This window comes from Mytilus californianus, unplaced genomic scaffold (genome assembly GCF_021869535.1).
Source record: "Mytilus californianus isolate M0D057914Y unplaced genomic scaffold, xbMytCali1.0.p SCAF_11, whole genome shotgun sequence".
Classification (NCBI taxonomy): domain Eukaryota; kingdom Metazoa; phylum Mollusca; class Bivalvia; order Mytilida; family Mytilidae; genus Mytilus; species Mytilus californianus.
In genome coordinates, this window is record NW_026262593.1 from 48,226,330 (window position 1) to 48,245,766 (window position 19,437).

General features: G+C 31.7%; 1 protein-coding gene across 2 annotated transcripts in view; it reads right to left on the reverse strand.

Annotated features, from left to right (window-relative positions):
- LOC127720224 (guanine nucleotide-binding protein subunit beta) overlaps positions 1–17,795 on the reverse strand; it is a 36,503-nt gene extending 18,708 nt beyond the window's left edge. The window contains exons 1-3 of one of the 2 annotated variants that reach the window (XM_052226706.1): positions 17,632–17,795; positions 13,417–13,504; positions 4,712–4,857 (exon numbers count right to left, since the gene is read on the reverse strand). In XM_052226706.1, coding sequence (XP_052082666.1) covers positions 4,712–4,857; positions 13,417–13,476 — 206 coding nt within the window. In that variant the 5' untranslated portion in view covers positions 13,477–13,504; positions 17,632–17,795. Of the gene's footprint in view, positions 1–1,802; positions 1,809–4,711; positions 4,858–13,416; positions 13,505–17,631 lie in introns of those variants that run through there. The other variant, XM_052226707.1, reaches the window with a different exon arrangement.
- Between the last annotated feature and the right edge of the window lie 1,642 nt (positions 17,796–19,437).

Below are 19,437 nucleotides of genomic sequence, written 5' to 3' on the forward strand. Positions count from 1 at the left end.
TTTGAAATATACTTTATTGGTGTAATCAAAAACTGAAATCACTTTTTATCAAAGACTGAAACAAATAATTTTCGATATAAAGATATGTTGGTGCTTTAAAATGGTCATGCTTCCATATTCTTTTCCTGTCACCAAGAGAAAAGCTGATCCTATCATTTCCTAATCAAGCCATTCCCAAATTCAGTTTTCTTGGAAAGTAGAAGCAATTTCCTAGGCCAAAACACCTTGTAAAATGCATTAATAATTTCTTAAAGAGTTCAAATTAGGGTCACCAATGTTAGCATGCAAGAAGTGCAAAATCTCAATTTAGTATGTGAACATTAACATTAACAACTTTAAACATACATGATAAAAGATTGAAATAATGTTATGTCAAATCAATACAAATATTTCTAGGTCAAAATCCACTAAAAGTAAATCTTGCATCTAAAACTCATATTTTAAGAACAGAAAACTGGAGTATAAAAATAAATGGACACAAGTCATGCAACAATTATGGAAAAAAAAAACATAATGCAAATTAATTCCAAAAGACAATTGTTTGTCTGTCTTTGCTTGCTGTGTCAGTTTGCCATTTAAGAAAAAAAAGGCAAATTTACTGTTTGTACACATTTAAAGCCGACATTCAGCTATTGGCTAAAAGTATTTTGATTTCATTTTATTGCTGTTACAGACTAAGAATGCTATTTTGTTCACATGAAATACACACAAAAATGAAACAGTATTTTAACTAAGGGAAAGAATGGGTACAGTATGGGTACAGAAACTAAGGGTATATGTACTTTGCCTTGTAAATTAGCAAAAACAATAAATGGTTCACAATTACTTTTTGTTTGCAGAAAATATTGACAAAAAATTAACAAAAAGTATATAATAGTTGTATGTTATGAGAATCCATCTATTACCAAAAAAAAAAAAAAATTTGAAGAGCAATGCACTCTACATGATTTCAGACACATAGTGTCCACAAAACATTATTTTTCTAATTTTTCAATGCTTACAAATAAAATTATGATATATTAGTAATTTCTGTGAAAAATATATAAATCTCATGAGATCATTTGCATGACAAATTTTACAAGTCCTTGTTTCTATGTTCAATATTAAAATATAAACAACAGAAAGAATTTTTTCAAAATATTCACATACATTTAACATGAGAAATTTCATTCCAAACTTAAGTGGATTATTTTTACTGAGAATAAATTCAAGATTTCAAAGGCCAAACCCTTTTTTAAGGGTTTTATTTTCGTTTCTTTATTGTCCCCATGAGATGAGATTTGTGTGGGAGAAAATTTTTTCCTAATCGCGTTAATCACGAAATTGAGCGATAAATAACCCCTCTGTGAAAATTTCCCACTTTGCAGAATGAAATAGATGTCCAATTAACATCAGCAAATTTGCCTCTATAGATTAGGAAAATGATGATCATGAAATAATGTGCATGTATATATATATATATGTAAACATGGTAAAAGTGACGAGACATAAATCATATGATATAATTACAAAAATGAATTACAACAATGCTGAAGATAAAACTACAATAGACAGAGAGAGTATATCATGCAAGATGTGTTAATATGCAATTTTAAATAAATCTTCCTTTTTTTCATTCTGTAATTTCACTACCAAATCATGCAGATCTACCACGAAACAAAAGCAAATCCAGGAAAAGGAATGGCAAAACTTGACAATCACTTTTAATCTGGAATCACTACTCATTTTTTTTTTGTCATAAATTTTATGATTTTAGTTTTAAAATACAACAATGAAAAAACATATACAAAGAATATACTTACAACCCGTTACTGAATGCAAGAGAGAGAATAAATAAATGAAATGGATATCACCTCTTCAATATCTTAGTATAACTATAAGGTGCAACCATCTTTTTTCACTGATGTCACTTTTAACGGTTTTACTGGAAAACCTGTGAGCATCGATGGCTAAAAATATCATACTTACACATATCCATTTTACAGATATATATGGCAAAGTGACTGTATTCTATGTCACACCCAAAAATATGATTTGCACCAAAAAATGTAACTAAAGGTGCACAGTTGTACTACACAATGAATGCAAGAAAGAATCTATCAATATTTTACTGAAACATGTCACTGGTAATGGTAACAGAGATGTCTACCCCTTTCACAGAAATTTTAAATGAAATCCAGTAAATGATTAAGAAGAGAACATTCAGACAGTTAATCAGGGAATGTATTTACCATGTTGGTATTTTGGAAAATTTTGGTATTCTAAAGGGCAAATATTTTATGACAATATCATACAATTGTATATCAGAGAGCCATTATTTCAAATCACCAAAAATTACTGTTTTACTCAATACATGAAAGAGTTAATTTTTAAAAAGAACCACTGCAAGTGTGCACTTTACACTTGGGAGGGTTGTAAGGATGAAATAACTCATCTTTATTGACGTCATTCACTTGGTTTAAGCTTCTGCGCTATTTTTTATTCTATTTTTATCAAGATTTCATGGATAGTTTATTGCATGTCAGGTCTGCTAACCAATCAAACTCTATAACACAACAACTTTATTGCAAAATATTTGTAGGTTGCCAATTGCATATTTAAAAAAAAAAAAAATTCTATTATTTTTCCTGTCAGTATGACTAATCCTGACCTATTATATATGTATTGTCAATGTGAAGCGCACACGTTTCCTTGTCAACTGCTTCCCAAGGTTTAAATTGATGAATAGTATGACTTGTATGTGAATATGTGTTTATAGGACACAATGCCCAGCTCATACTATCATGTTTCAACAGAATCTGGGTCAGAACCCTAATTTGCTGTTGTATTAGAAAAAAGTTCACATCATAATGTAATGTGTACTAAGTTTTAGGTTGGAATGAACATAACTTCACATAGAAATTTAACCAGAGTTTACCGAGGTCTCAATTTTATCAACACCTCGGTATTTTATGCCTAGTAAGCGAAAGTATAATGATTATTTTTAGAATAATTTCCAAAATACCAGAAAGACTTTAAAGAATATTTTCATTTATAATAAAGTAAATGCTCCTTAAAATGTTTATTTTGTGACAATCTGGAAATAGAAATTAGGGTAAACAAGATGGATGACTCGGTCGCCTGCCGAGACAGACTAGGGCGGTTTACCAAACAAACTACACCGATTGACTAATGTAAAATGTATTTAAAATATATGACATTTTTTTATAGCAACATTGTATCAATAAATAATTATTTGTCACAGCTGTTCAAAGTTGTCTCAGCCAGACAATAACTTCGTACACTATTTCCTCTGCTACATTGTCTATACACTGGTTGATCAATATTATAAACATGATGAATGTATAAACTATTGCAAATGTAGAAATCAGACTTTTGAGGACCTGCTGGCACAATGCAGATAATAGCATTGATATTGATTTCTCTCTTCATTGCTTGCTGCATGTGTATAAATTTCATTGGAGCTCCACCTAAACATAAATTCTGTATGCTGAAGTGAAATCAAATATTTCTGGCAATAACCATCCCCTATTTATCTGTGAAAAGAGCTATACATGTATTTTTGTTGGCAAAGTCCCCATTCAATACACTGTCAATGTACTGCTAAAAAGATATAAACTTTTTCTCAAGATTTTTCCAATGCCATAGCCATTTTATATCCTATTTTGTAATCACATTGCTTAATTTGCCTATTTAAGGGAAACTCATATACTCTCTCCAACATTATACAGAGCCCTGAAAATATTTTTATAACATTTAATTAGCAGTCATAATTCAAAGAAATTGATTTTCCTGGTTTTCTCACACCTGTCATTTAAAGAACAATGCTAATTTTTAGGGGTGCAGTCTAAAGTGAATCCATCTTTTCACTTAACGTGCAAATGTGGTGTAAAACTAAAAGACAGACCTCTATAACTTGACTGTCTGTGAAAGTATGAAAGTGTGAAATATTGACAAACGAAAGAATTAAACAATTTGGTCAGACATAAATAATTGATAAATCAGATTTTCCTATCAAGCTTGAAGCCATACAAGCTATATATGATGTGACCAAATGAATCATTGGCCATTTTCAAATAAATGCCTAACTTCACTTTGATTTGTCCAACACAATATCTTGCATTTTAATTTCTAGTATACATTGTCATGACTGTAGGTCATAAATACTAACATTGATTTAAACCATAATACGTTTTAATTTGTATGAACTGTTATGATGACAGAGGGTCATAAAAAAGAGATACATGTATATGAACTAAATGACAGGGTTTTTTTTTTAAATAAAGTTAATCGCTTTTTTTCAAATGAAAAAAGATTTAATCTTACATAAAACAATGTTCTAGAGGAGCAAATTGTCATATGGATTGAAACAGATGTTTGTGAATAAAATTCTACAAATAAAATTCTATAAACCAAATATGCGAATAGTTTTCTTTTTCATTTAATTAGGATCAAAGGTCAACAAATGTTTAAAACATTGAAACATGATTTGAAGGGACATGCATACCTTGCATCTAGGAACTAGCCCAATAACATTTTTGGTGTCAGTATATAAAATTATGGACAAATACATTTTAGCTTAGGCAAAAGCAGTTACACAATATTATATTGTATCTTATTTGGCCTAACACTGAAAGTAGCTATGACCAAGAATGTTCAGGAAATTGTGACCTATGATACAAGGTTTATTGAACTTTTAACATCTACACACCTGGAGTCTGAAGCCCAATGCATGGCATATATTTTAGCGAGATGACCTCGCAGTGTACGTCTTGTGCGCATCTGTATTCTTCCCACTGGGTCGACATTGGCGGTAGCATGTGCAAGTGTGGTGTCTGCTGCTGCTTTTCTGGCTTCCTGAAAGTTAAAAAAAAGTCCATTAGATGTATAGACTCTTATAAATAATGAATGACTGTCTTGTCCTTCCAAATATCTATTTTTTTTTACACCCCCCCCCTACACACACACACAAAAAAAATCCTTGGGTAACTCCAACTTGAGATAACAGTCAAATATTTTATCTGGACAAATTATCATTATCATAAGTCATTGCAAAGAAACAGTTAGCAACTGCCAGCTGTACTTCACCATTTTAATGACCAGCAACCCTTTTCACAAAAAGTCTTAAGAAAAAAATACTTGTAAGTCATACAAATTTCAGTATAACTTACGATTAATTTTAATCCTAAGATTTTTGTGAAAGAGTCACAGATATTTATTATGGAAAATCCTGTTTAAAATATTACATCATGATTTGGACAAGAGATCCTACTTTTTAGTTTACTCTAAAGTGAACTTGTGTGCTTCAAGTAGGTTAAGAACTTCCACTACAAGTCATTTCAATTTCCATGGCATTCTAGAAATTTCTTTATTTCAGCAAGTTCAAAATTTGTCTTTCATTAGACCAAAGGGCAAGTTGTTAAAAGAAGTATTCTTTATTGTGTTTTAGGGATTTCCTTCAATTAACATTTTTGATTTAATCAAGAATCTATGAATTTTATCATAATTTTCTCTGGGAATAAAATAGAAGATTCACTATTTGTCACCATCTTTGTGACAGCATCCTAACGCCTGATCGAGATCCGATAGTAACAGTAATTTTGTCGTCTTCTGCAGATTGCAATCGGCATAATGTCACTGCATTGATCGAGACTATATAATTATAAAATACCATGGAGATATTGATCTAAGTCCTATTTACACTTATACTCAAGTGATCCATATCTCGTCTGTGCCAATAATCTATTCTTTGGAACACATGTTTGACAAATAATTACAATTGCTATAACAATTGAGCGTGAAGATTTCAAACTGCAAAACACCATTTAAACCCAAAACAGAAATTTTTCATAAGTTACAAGATTCATGATATTGATAGTACATAAATCAATGGAGTTGTGATAATGTACAAATATGGATCAAAGACTCAAATGGCTGGGTCGCAAGGAATATTTATCAAGGATTTGCATAGTGCTAAAAATCCTTGATACTGTAAACTGCTAACTAAGTTCAAAAGTTTGGAAAAATGAGAAATTCCTCAAACAATTTCATAATAGACCGTGCACAATGTGCAATGTGTCTTTTGAATTTTCTGGGATTTGAGTAGAAAACTGTAGAAGGAGCTGATCACACAAAATAATTCACCACATTTCCCCTCCCATCTGCCCATCTTCACCACAACACAAGCTGGTTTTGGACATCATCCAACATGGCCAAAAAATTGTCAATTAAAATCATGTCTGTCAGGTGTTGACCCTGTTGATGCTGACTGGCTTTATATTGGGGTCTGGAAAGGGGGGTCTTTGTTTAATTTTGAAGGTCATTTTTTTTCTTTACATTTAAGCTACCCTTTTATTTTATTTTCTTTATTTTTTGGCCATTTTTATCTGTTCCTTTATTCATTTATTTCAAGCATAAATTATTCATCAGATGTGAAGGGCATATGTTTTTTGACACAATTTACAACACTGCATCCCCCTCTTTTCTAATCAGCTGGATTGAAAAAAAAATCCCTCTACATTTTTGTGCCAAGATGCAGGTATGATTTTTATTTGATGAAAAACAATGAATATTTATTGCTAACAGATTTTATCAAATGTATTTTAAATGAATCACATCCGATCAATTTTATTCATGTACATGTAGCAATGAAATTTCTTTTGATATAATATACACTTACCATCTAACATTGTTATTAAAGATTTATTTAATGACCTATTTAAAAACTTGTTAAAATCCTTTTAAGTAGGTATTATAGACACAATGCTGTTCTTTGACACATCCTTATACTTTGTTCTAAGGTTTTCTCCTTTACATTTTTGAGTTATTACAGAGAGCCGGAGAGCTCAAAAAAGGATTCAAACTTCACAAGACAATGATTTTATTTTTTATCTTTGTTGATATGTGAAACTAAATAAAAACTTTAACTTGGCCTTGAGACCATTTAACCTCAAGATTGAACATTGATATGAATCATTCAACCAAGGAGAGACCTTACACAATTTACATGAAATTGTAGCTATACAAGTACTTTGAACATCATAAGTACACGTAAATCATTTAACAAAAACGAGGACTACATGTATGAGGGACTGGATGGATGGTCCTTCTTTTCTGTACTTTTTAAATTTTTTATGCCATTTCCTCTATTCTTTAAACTTTTTTGCCCATTATTCTCAATTCTTTAAATTTTAGCACCTCATTATTCTCTATTCTTTATTTTTTTGGTCCATTTTTCTCTATACTTTATTTTTTTTTGCACATTATTCTCTATTCTGTAAACCCCCATCCACACCCTCATGCACAAATACATAATCATTGCACGTCATATTACAATACAAGAGTTTAATGTCACACAACATTCTGAGTCTAAAATTTTTCTGTCTGTATACAGGATTTCGTAACTCTGAAAAAATATGAAAATACACAACAAATGTCTGAACCAAGTGTTAAAATCAACTGGAATCAGAAATGAATTCAAAACTTTATTTTTCATTGAACACTTGATCTCCTGAAATGCAGGTTTTCTGACATACAATACATTCTTGTACAAATGTAAGTTGTAAAACACTTTCTGTACAAATAATTACGATTATTTACAACTAAAATAGATAAGAAACCCTTTCATCCTGGTGATGGCCAAGTAAATATCATGATCAAAAGAAAGCAATTTACAACTGATGACTTGAGCACAGCAAAAAATTATCTTTTCCTTCCATCTTCACAAAAAAATCTATGCACAATTTCTAAAATTTTTGCACATTCATATAGCAATTTTCTTCATGGAACATCTTTATAATAAGCAAATAAAGCCAAAACACTGAATACTTATATGACAATGTATGAGTTTAGGGTTTCCTGACCTATCTTATTTTCTTATGCCCTAAAGGTTTAATTGGTCATTTTTGTAGTGATTTTCAACATAATTGCAGGCGATTCCCAAATATTCAAAGTAAAGAGTTAGCAAAAAAATTAAAATAAATGGGACATGGGTCCATGGGACACAGATGATGCCCCCGCTTGCATATAACGTTATAAAGGAACATAACACAAGAACAGTAAAAGCGACGCTACCCTATTCGTACTTGATCTGAGTTTTGTGGTTGTGTATAAGTTTCATAACATTTGGATGAGGCAAACTTAAGTTAGAGAATGGAAACAAAAAATTCAGCAATTTTTCCATAGGTAAAGGGGCATAACTCTAGAATGGTACAAGTGACGCCACCTAAATTCAAACTTGGTCTGTGTTTTGTGGTAATAAGTATAGTGTATGTGATAAGTTTCATAACATTTAATTGAGGCGAACTAAAGTTAGAGAAACGAAACTAATTTTGGGACGTACGTACGGACAAGGGTAAAACTTAATGCCCCTTCCGCTACGCCAGGGGCATAATTATTTAATAACCATCCCTATATTTCCTACAGTAGGTAACTCAAGCATACAATTTTTTTTTGGCCTCAGTGATATTGTAAACACATTCAGACAGAGTGAACAGGGTATAACTACATGTAGCTAAAACTTTTCCAAGGCTTGCAAATGTTGTTCTGTAGGAATGAAAAAAACTAGTTTGACCTCATGCTCATCAGTACCCCCCGAATCGGGTAGATCTTGACTTTACGACTTTTTGAGGGTCATCTCAAATCCCAATTTTCAATTTTTTTTAATTTCAGGATTTTATAAATTAGAATATATTCAGTATGTTTCCAAGGAACCAAAGACTCCCAATAGATATTTCTCTTTTAATAATCTAGCTTCTTTGACCACAACAGCTTAAGACTCTGGGTTACATAAACATCAAGAGATGAAGCAATTAAAACACTAGAAATGAAATTATATAATGATATAATCTTGTTCATTATAATATATTTATTGATTAACACATTCTGTGTTTGAAGAATCTATAAATAGAAAACTACCAAGAATGCAATCTGCCAAATAGATTAAGATGTTACTATATCTGATGGTAGTCTATTTATATGACTAACCACTAAGAAGATCACTACTAACTGATACACAGCATTACTCATCACCATCTAGTACGTACACAGTACAGTCTGCCTTTCATCCAACACCATAATTTCACAAGGGGGTAGGTATTAGTGTGTAAATTGATCTGCACATTGTGTATTCAGTTAATTATATTCAGATTTTATAGCTTACTATGCGCAAGGGTTTCACTTATTATTGAAAGCCATTCAGTGACGTAAAGTTGTTAATTTCTACTTCTTCTGGTGGAGAGTTGATTCATTGGCAATCATACCACATATTTTTTTCTTTTATTTATAATGCAAACAGCCATTCAGTTTCAACTGATTTTATGACTGTATTTACTTTTTGCAAAACATGGAATATAGTCAAAATCTTCCAAAAAAATTTTTAACCAGCCATAAATTGGTAATCAATCCATTTTTTGAACTTTTACACTTTGTTACAATCGACAATCAAGACCAACAGATACTATCATGAGATAGATTACACTGCACTTTTAATATGGATTCTGTGAACTGATGTGAATTGTACATGGATAGTTCTGTTTATTGACAGTGCATCTTTTGAGGTGTGAAACATCATCAGACTAAGATCGTGCTATACCCTTCATTAATGCAATAAGACACTGATAAGAACTTTACTTCTTAAGAAGAAAATGAACTAATACTAAATGTTGACTTAACAGTGATAAAGCTTGGAAAAGATTCAGAATATCATAATATGTGAAATCTGCTTACTTTTATCAAGCATTATTTCAACTAAGTAGTCCTTTCCACCTACTTCATCAAGTAAAGATTTGCAACAGATAGAAGATAATGTAACAGGGACCCATACTTTAAAAGTTGAAATTCATCATCTCAATACAAGTCCCCATTCAACATTTGTCAACCAAATATAGGCAACGGAAACCGGGAGCAAGTGCAATACATGTATGTACGAACACATGCACTTTTCTTTCATCAGATAAACTTTCAACAGATTTTTTTAAAGGTACATGTACAAAAAATGTAGTATACAATACATAAACAGACTCATCCAAGCATATAATAGAGATGTTTTGTTTGATTCCTTGAAACCTTTTCATAAAGTGTCTTGAGGAAATTTTCAGTGTTTGATACAGATTTTCGTTATTCAGTATTTCATCAACATTTTTATAGCATTAAGTTTGAAAGAACTATGAAGAGGAAGAATAACAAAATGCAAATAAAAATGGTGGTCATAAGCAAATATAAATGGTGGTTGTAAGCAAATAAAAATGGTGGTCGTAAGCAAATAAAAATGGTGGTCGTAAGCATCCAGCAAACAAAATTTGAGTGTGGGAAAGTCATGACCATAATATAGCAACAGTTAACATGTTAAAAAAGCCTAGATTATAACAGTCATGACAATTAACCATAAAAAAATTGGAAAAGGTTCCAAGGAACCCCCGAGTCTCCCCTACGATTGCTACTGTCTATGTAAAAGTGTAATGATGACTGCCATAAACTATGTCCATTTATCAGTAATATACAGAAATTTCTGTTCTTCAAATGTCATTTTTGAACATGAAAAAAGTTTAGGTTTTATCAAAGTTATTGATGTCTTAAAAAACTTTAACCAAAGGCTGAACCTAAAATGTTGACATTCCACCCATCAGAAGAGACAGGGTGAAAGATACCAAAGGGACATAGAAACTCATAAGTTTAAAATAAACTGATAACGCCATGGCAAAAAAAGAAAAAGACCATCAGACAAACAACATTTCACAAAACACAACATAGGATCACTGTCTTGCTTTCAAAACAAAATGTAGTAAAAATAAGTGCTGATACTGGGAGTACAAAACTCCTGAGACTTCTGAATTCCTGCACAATTTTCAAGAAATATTTGCTGCTGAACATGAAAGAGAATTTAAAGAGGACGGTTTTCTGAAATATGATGGGCAAATGGAAGAAAAGGTACAAATGTACATGTATTTTATTTTTCAAATTACATATAATACTAATGAAATACTCAGTGGGATGTGTGAAGATATGAACATTTGTTTTTTTTTATTTTCTTCCCAAAATAAGTCCATAAAGGGCAACACAATTGCCAAGGTTAACAACAAAAAAGATAAGTTTATTGATGATGTAATCAAAAGATAAACTGATAATTATAGAAGGATGTAAATACATGTTAATGAGAGAAATTGTACACCTGGTGTAAATAGCAAGCACAGAATGTTCATAAGCCTAAATCAAAATAAATATTTTTGGGTAATGACAGGAGACATAAACCAGTCAACATGTGTTTAGGAACGAGTTGGTATGAATAGAAAATAATAAATAAAACCCCAAGCAAGGGCTCCATGTCTGCATCAGTCCGTTCAAAGGGAATCAGATTATCTCTGTTTCAGTAAATTTGGTACGAGAAGTTTTTAATTCCATCTCACAGGTGCTCAACACAACCTCCATTATTCATAAGTTGACATGAAGTTTAGAGATGAGGATCTAATTCCGGGTGGATGCATCACATATGTGCTTTAAACTATGTACCTTTATTGTTTTCTCCAAGGGTTAGACCATCAAAATTTTAGTATTTTGCAATAGAAATAATAATGAGGCCCAGTAGATTTTCTAAAAGGACCACCAGGGAAAAAAGGATTTTAAGAACTCTGTTAACGTTCATATTGTTTATTTTGGATTGAACAGAAGCTGTTTCTAATTCCTATTACAATCCTAAAATATGATTGATTGATTGGTGTTTTACTCCACTTTCAGCACTATTGTGGTATTTCATGGCAGTCAGTTTTTATTGGTGGAAGAAACAGGAGTGCCCGGAGAGAACAGCCGACCATCAGTTGGAAAACTGACAATCCTACGTTTGTAGTCAATTTAAGATTGGAGTCGAGCGACCTGCCACATGCAGGATTCGAACTCACTACCTCAGCGTTGACAGGCTAGTGATACAAGAGTGGGACTAATAAGACCACTCTGTCACCGTGGCCCCTCAGTCCTCAAATAATTCAACTGGCAAAACTGAAGACAAACAATAGATTCATGTACATTTGTATCATGATACCCTTTGATCACAATAATACATGAATGTACCATAGGGCCACACATGACAACTCCTTTGTTTGATGTTGCCTTCCCATGCCTTGTAGGGCTGGGAAGGTAGGCAGGCATTTTATTTTTATTATTGCCACATATAAGTTACATGTTTGAGTCAAGAAAAACCACGTTACAGTACGAAAGAAAAAAAAATTTGAAAAGTTTTGTCAGTTATTTTTTTCGGGGAGGGCTGCTTTTTAGGAGGGTAGGAAGGTAACATCAAACAATCTTAATTTCATGTTTGGCCTGGTACATGATAAATCCTATGTATTGAATGCATTTAACATAAAAAGTAAACAGCAACAGACATGGAATTACGATGATTTTGTTGGTGTAAATCAAAACACTCATTTATCAAACACTTGATGCCTTATAAATATCTTTACAGGTTGTTGAAATATATGACAATGAATGCATATACATGTATTTATAGGTTGCACTTTGTAAATACAGCTGTTTCTCAAACCACGCCTCTTTTGGGGAGATATATAATATTCATAGATAACTTGATTTGTTTATATACTGGTTCGGTATATGATCTCTGTTTCATCACATAGAGACATAACTTGGGACTGTTACCAGTATAAAAACATATTGTTGCGGTGAAAATTGAATTCTGAAATTGGCAAAAAGTGGAGGTAGGGGTAGTACAGAATTTTAGTATAAGTTTAAACTCTAACAAGTTCAGGGCATATAAATGTTAAAATAAAAATATGCCGCATAGCCCTATGTTTTGACCTTTGAATAAAATGGTAGTGAATATCAGCTTTCCATTCTAGGATATAATTTTTTACGAAACTTCAAAGTAAAAGTGGCACAGTTTTAGCCGCAAAGGGAGTTCCTATGGGAAATTGCATCGTCTATATTTACAGAAATGCAACCTATAGGATAGAACATCATCCAAATTCCTTTTTACAAAAGATCATGTAAACTTTTAGAATAAAAAAAAATTACATTGAATAGCTTCACGTCTATCTAAAGTAATATTGTGAATAATCAGAACCCAGGTTAATTCAATATTTCTAATAAGAAAACATAACCAATACCGGAATAGCTCTTCATGTAAACAACAATGTGTGATAATATTTTGTCAGTTTTTCAACAAAATGATACCAGATAGTTGTATGGTGCATTTACAGTGTACATGGATGCAGTGTTTTCACTGATAGACAGCAAACGTTCAATGAATAAACAGCAAATTTAGCAATATCCAATTTTTTCTCAATCACAGGCAATTATGTGAAATAGGAGGTTAACATTTCTGACTTCCGGCTGTTAATGATGAAAACACTGGTATGTTATAGGTTTAACTGGTAAACAAGGATGATTTCTTGATAAATAAGAAATACTTACTCGAATTTGATTCTTGAGCTGTTCGGCTTCTTGTCGTAGTTGTTCTAATTCACTACTCATGGTGAATTATTTATTTAAAAAAAACCTTCTGAAAAAGAAAATACTTATATCATAAGAAAGAAACATTTATAAGAAGAATTTAGATCAGTTTGTAGGTGTTTCAGCCTAGTAATAAAAAGTGACAAATTCATTTTTGTGAAGTATTGTGCTTTTGTAATGTTTCAAACCTCAAGGATACCTTGTACATTCATAACTCAGATACAAATAATTTAAAAACATGTTAAGATTTACACCAGATAACATTAGTTCACTTGGCTTTCAAACATTCGGCTTTGAGCGTTCCGGTGAAGATAAATCCTGAAAAGTGCTTCGGACGCATGAAATTTATAATGTGTTGTTTTCATTTTTTCAACTTGAGTGTTGCCTTTCTTTTTCACTACAGCTAGCCACAATACAATTAAAGACTCAAACAAGTCAATAACAATCAAATATCAGTCATAGTTGTAACAATTACTGACCTATACAACAAAATGGCAAAACACCTCTTATTTCAAAGGCCATGCACAAGCAACAGATACAATATATTTTTTACAAAAAATCATTATCATTAAATGTTTTAAAAAAATACAAACATCAACCCCAAAAAAAACCTGTGAAACCTTTCAAAAAGTCAAAACTACCTTAAAAACATTTATTGACCAATAAAAGTCAAAGGTTACCAAACAATGGGTCATTTCAAAGGCCTTGTGCACAATTTAAATTTCAAGCACCCAGATGAGACTGCAAAAAGTTTCTCAAATAATCTCCGCTGTATGCATGTTAAAATATAAACATCAACGTTAACCTAAAAATATTAAACCACTGTGAAACTGTCAAAAGAGATCAATAAATAACACCAATTTTTCCTTTAAAACTATGAAAAATCAATGTTGTACTCAATTAATATTCCACTTCATTGATTTCAGATACTCATTTCAGAAACTGTGAAGTACATGTATGTATTAATATTGTAAAGATTGTAATTTCATACATTTGTAGATTAAAAGCTAAGGCACAGCAATTGAAAAATACCTGGATTGATGATAAAACTACATGTACTGTTATTGAATTCAGAAATTATTGCCTTTTTAAAAAATAGACAAATATGTAAGATTAATTATTGCAATTTCAGGAAAATCTGCATAAAGATATATATGTATCAGATATCAAAATGCAAGTTCTTATTATTGCGAAACCCATGCAGTCGCATTATTCGCATTAATAAAATCCTCCCAATAAATGTCCGAATTTACAGTATCTTAAAACAGGAACAGACCAGGACAAGTCAAAACTGATTTCACCACATAAAAACATTTGAACTTGCAGAATTTAAAACAGGAATAGACTTTTTGAGTCAGAGTTCTGACTGTTTTATATTTCACTGTTAAGGCCAAATAAAAGTATATGTGTGGTTCCAGTTACCTGACCAACCCATGAACTTTTTTTTCCATTTCTGAAAAATAATTTCCGAACGATCCCATCTTGTGGAATGTGGATTTCAATACAATGTAATTAAATTCACAGACTTCTGTCATCTGAATTTCCATTAGAAGTATCCTCTACGGCTAAAATGCAACAAATTCTTAACAGAATGCAACAAAATTAACTAAACATGTAACATATCTGTTTATTTTACAACCAAACATATAGAAAATAGCATACTTTCGGTAGGAATGAGTATAACACCAGAATCCATCTCAGTGTCTTCAGGATGTAACTGGAACCACAGATATACTTTTATTTGGCCCAAGCAAGAAAATAATAATTCACTTTAGGACTGACTTGATATCCAAGATTGAAGCTCTCAAGTCAAATTATATATAAATTGAGTGTCTGAGATTAGTATGGAATATTTCTGAGTTGTCTTTTTGACAATTATTGGCTAAAAAAATCCTCATATTTAAATCTTTTTTTCTCAAATAAAGTAATCTTGTAATAATATAATAAAGAATACATTCTTTTAAAAAAATTTCTTTTGAACAAATCCTATTGACAGAATAAGCATTGAAGGCAGTACCTTAACCTATAATTGTTTACTTTTTACACATTACGACTTGGATGGAGAGTCGTCTCATTGGCACTCATACCACATTTTCTTATTTATATAGACACATATATATTGTACATGAAGAGTGGTTTAAGTTTCCTACCTATTGTCACAAAAATAGTCAAATGGAGCCAGCAGTTCAGAGGTTGTCCTTTGTTGCTGTCTGCAACGCATGTTCTTTAATTTTGTCTTTTTCACAGTAGCCCCCACCCGCCTGATCAAAATTTTTGTTTAGCTTGTTTATTGTTTTATTTATCTTATTAGTCAATTAGACCCTCCATTTTTTTCTTTAGACACAGGATTAGCCCCTAAATCATGCTGTTGGATCTTTCATTTGACTCTCGTTTTACATTTTGTCATGTCTTTGCTTTTTAAAGCTTTTTTATTGGTTTTGCTGGTTGTTGAAGGCTGTTTGGTGACCTTCAGTTGCTTACATCCTGTCTTTTGGTCTTTGGTGGATAGCTGTCTCACTGGCAATCAAACAACATCTGTGCAATTACAGAGTATTATAAAAGATTGATAACAACAAATTTCTGGTCTAACAAATGTTAATTACCAAGAAAAAAGATTAAGAACATGAAAAATACAGTCAAGGCAGTTGATGGTGTAATCCTTGTATAAACATTACATTAACCAATGATTCCATCACCTGTTACATTTGTAATGAATATTGTTTCATATTTTGGCTGATAAAAATAACACTAAGTCTCAATGCACAGTATGCACTGGTAAAAAAAAATTATTTCAGCAACAATAGAAAAGAAAAGGCAACCTTGACACCTCTTATTCTAGAAAAGTATAGAGCCCCGAAATGGTCAACTGCGAGTATAAAATGTAAACAAATAAGAGAAGAATGTGTCTGAGGACACTTATAACCCTGCTCAAGCTTGCATATAACATGTGAAAATACATTTGGGATAGACATGATAGACGGAAGATGGACAGACAGTCAGGAGTAACACTTAATGCTCCCTTCGCCTAGCGGCAGGGACATAAAAATACACAACTGCTACAATAAACAAAATTGAATGTCTTTTATAATCAACAGCATTCAGGATACTTGCTTGATGAATTTCAAAACTAATACTATTAACTATAGGTCCATCTATAAACTAATTATGTTCAATAACCTGATTATTGCTATTTTTTTCATTGTAAATTAGAATATAGAGATTTGGGTTTAAACTTATCAATTTTAATCTATTCTGTGAATGTCTCTCCTGAAGACTAATACAATTACAAGAACAATTCTATCTATTTTACATTGGCAATATGATGAAATCATGTAATGCACAATATCACCAAACGCAGACATAGCCATGACCATGATGACAGGGTCTATTTTAGGTACAAGGTAATCACAATCCAACAAACAATCTTGTAAATTCAAAACTTATATAAGGTTATTATCATTTAGACTGAACATTGCCTGATAACATTTTTTAAACAAGGAAGAAATGTGTCTATGATCGTCTATGTGTATTTACTTTTGATCCAGTATTTAATTAAAAACACGAAATGTACTTCTATGGTGTGACAGTCCTTCTTACAGCACACAACAAACCTTTACATGGCTCACAGACTGTAATTTGGCAACACATCTGCTAATTATTGGGAAAACATCAACCTCCAAACAATGATCATTTAATATGTTTATTTTATGCAAAACGCCATATTACAAAATGGCCGAAAAATCTATAAATTTTGTAGTAGAGTGCTACCATAAATTGTCATGTTATATTGTCTACGAACACAGCCTCCCTACAAATGCATAATAAACTTTATAGTAGTATGTTGCGACAGAGTGTATTCAAATGTACACAATGTAATAATTTTGTACAAATATAACAGGTGCCCGCGCGATGGGGAAACAACCCATTATAATTTGTGTTTCATTCAGCATCAGACATCAATCCATGTATGGCAAATTCACTTTTAACAATAAGTAAATATATAGCAGTATATTTTTTCGCTAGATGAGGAATACTGTTAAGTAAATAATCCCTGGCGGCGAGGGGTAAATCTTTTGTTTATCTGTCAAAATGGGCAAAATTTGGGTCATTACCGATGCAATCCGTGGTTTGAATGAAATGTACAATAACACAATATTAGACACGTTTTATACTTACATAAAAAGTTAAAAAGGGTGAAAATCCTTTTAAAATAACATACAGAATAATTATATCACAATATTTCACCCGGCATTAGTGTATTTTGGCTATTTCCTCCAATTGTAGGGGTGCGGTCCACCTTGAATCTGTAATAAGAAACCCCGTAGTCTGCGAATGTTCATTGGGACGCATGCGTATTAGTAAAATTGACGGCACGCTCATTAGCATAAAATCAATATAAACATTTTACCGGGATATTTAAAATCTGAAATCGATAGATAATTAAACAGATCAATACACATGAGATGTAAATACACAATTAAATTTCAAGCTCTATACAGAATGACCTCATCAAACAAAAAGTTCAAGAGAAAATACGATATTAGTTTTAATAGTAGCTATAGAAGTATGATATATCATAAATAGGCCCAAGAGCCGAGAGCAGTGGAAAAAGAGAATGCAAAAATGTTTTTAAATATAAAAAAAATCTTGAAAATTGCTTACTGGTTGATTTATTAAATATGTATTTAAACATTGCAGATGCTTATTTAAATTTAATAAATATTTAACGTTAAAAGGTTCAAAACGTCAGCCATATCAGCAATAGTGATTCAGAAATAGATTCATCGGTATTCAATAATAAAATGCATTTTTTATTCTGTGTATCTCCAATAAGCTGTATTTGCTTATGGAAATAAAGTGGTAATGGCCACAATGCCCCGGGCTAGTGCTTGTTTTATCCACAGGGTTAAAATCGGAAACCCGCTTTGTCGAAACCGGTGATGGACATAATACATATAGAAAGGTCTAGAGGGGGTCATTTATGTTTCATGTTTTCTTTAATTTTGCGGTCACTTTTCTCTATTCTTTATATCCTATAGCACTCAATTATTATCTATTATTTATTTTTCTGGTCCTGTTTTTCTCAACTTGAAACTTTACTTTCTGGTCCATTATTTTTTATTCTTTAAAACCCATTCAGACCCTCATAATGCATCCTTAAAAAAATCTACAAAAACTATTAGATTTACTAATCAAAATCATTTTTTTAACGTTATACATCGCTGTCAAATGCAAGTTTGAGAGAGCATTGAATCTTACATGTATCGTAAAAGTAATATACACCTATATATAGAATACTGATTGAGGTTAAGAAGTCCTACTTACTATTTCTTATTCAAATGCTCAAAATTTGCATCAAAATCTTTCAAAATATCAGTTCTAAACCATCTTCCGGTATTTATAAGTTGGTCACACAATCGAAAATACGTAAAAATGATGAAATCTACAAGTACACACACAAGGTGTAAATATGTGGATTTTAGCAAAGATTGAAGGACTTTCAGAAAATGCCCAAATGTGTGAAATAAATTCAAAGAAATCACTCTACCCCTTTGAAAATCTTGGACTCACTTACTTAATTCTGGCTTTGTTAAGATACAAACAACTTAAATCTTGGTACTGTTTTAGGCCAAAAAAATGTAAAGTGTATATAATCGAATAGTACAATTAAGTGGAAAACCAAGACAATATTTCATAAACAAAGACTTTATCTTAATACAGAAATCCGATTGCTGATTGTTTTGGTATACCAAAGATTAATCTATTGCATGAATTATGATAGTCTATTTTCCCCCAATACGAGACGTCCTTTTATAGGGTCCTTGACTTGTCTGGTTAACGCTTCTTAGTTTTTACTAAAACTATTTTTAGGCAGGATTAACAACACAGCTGTCAATTCGGTATAACGTGCAAAATTATCGTGAAAGAATAAGTAACGGTGGACAAGTATTGTGAGTAAGGTCTGGTATAGGATCGTGAAGG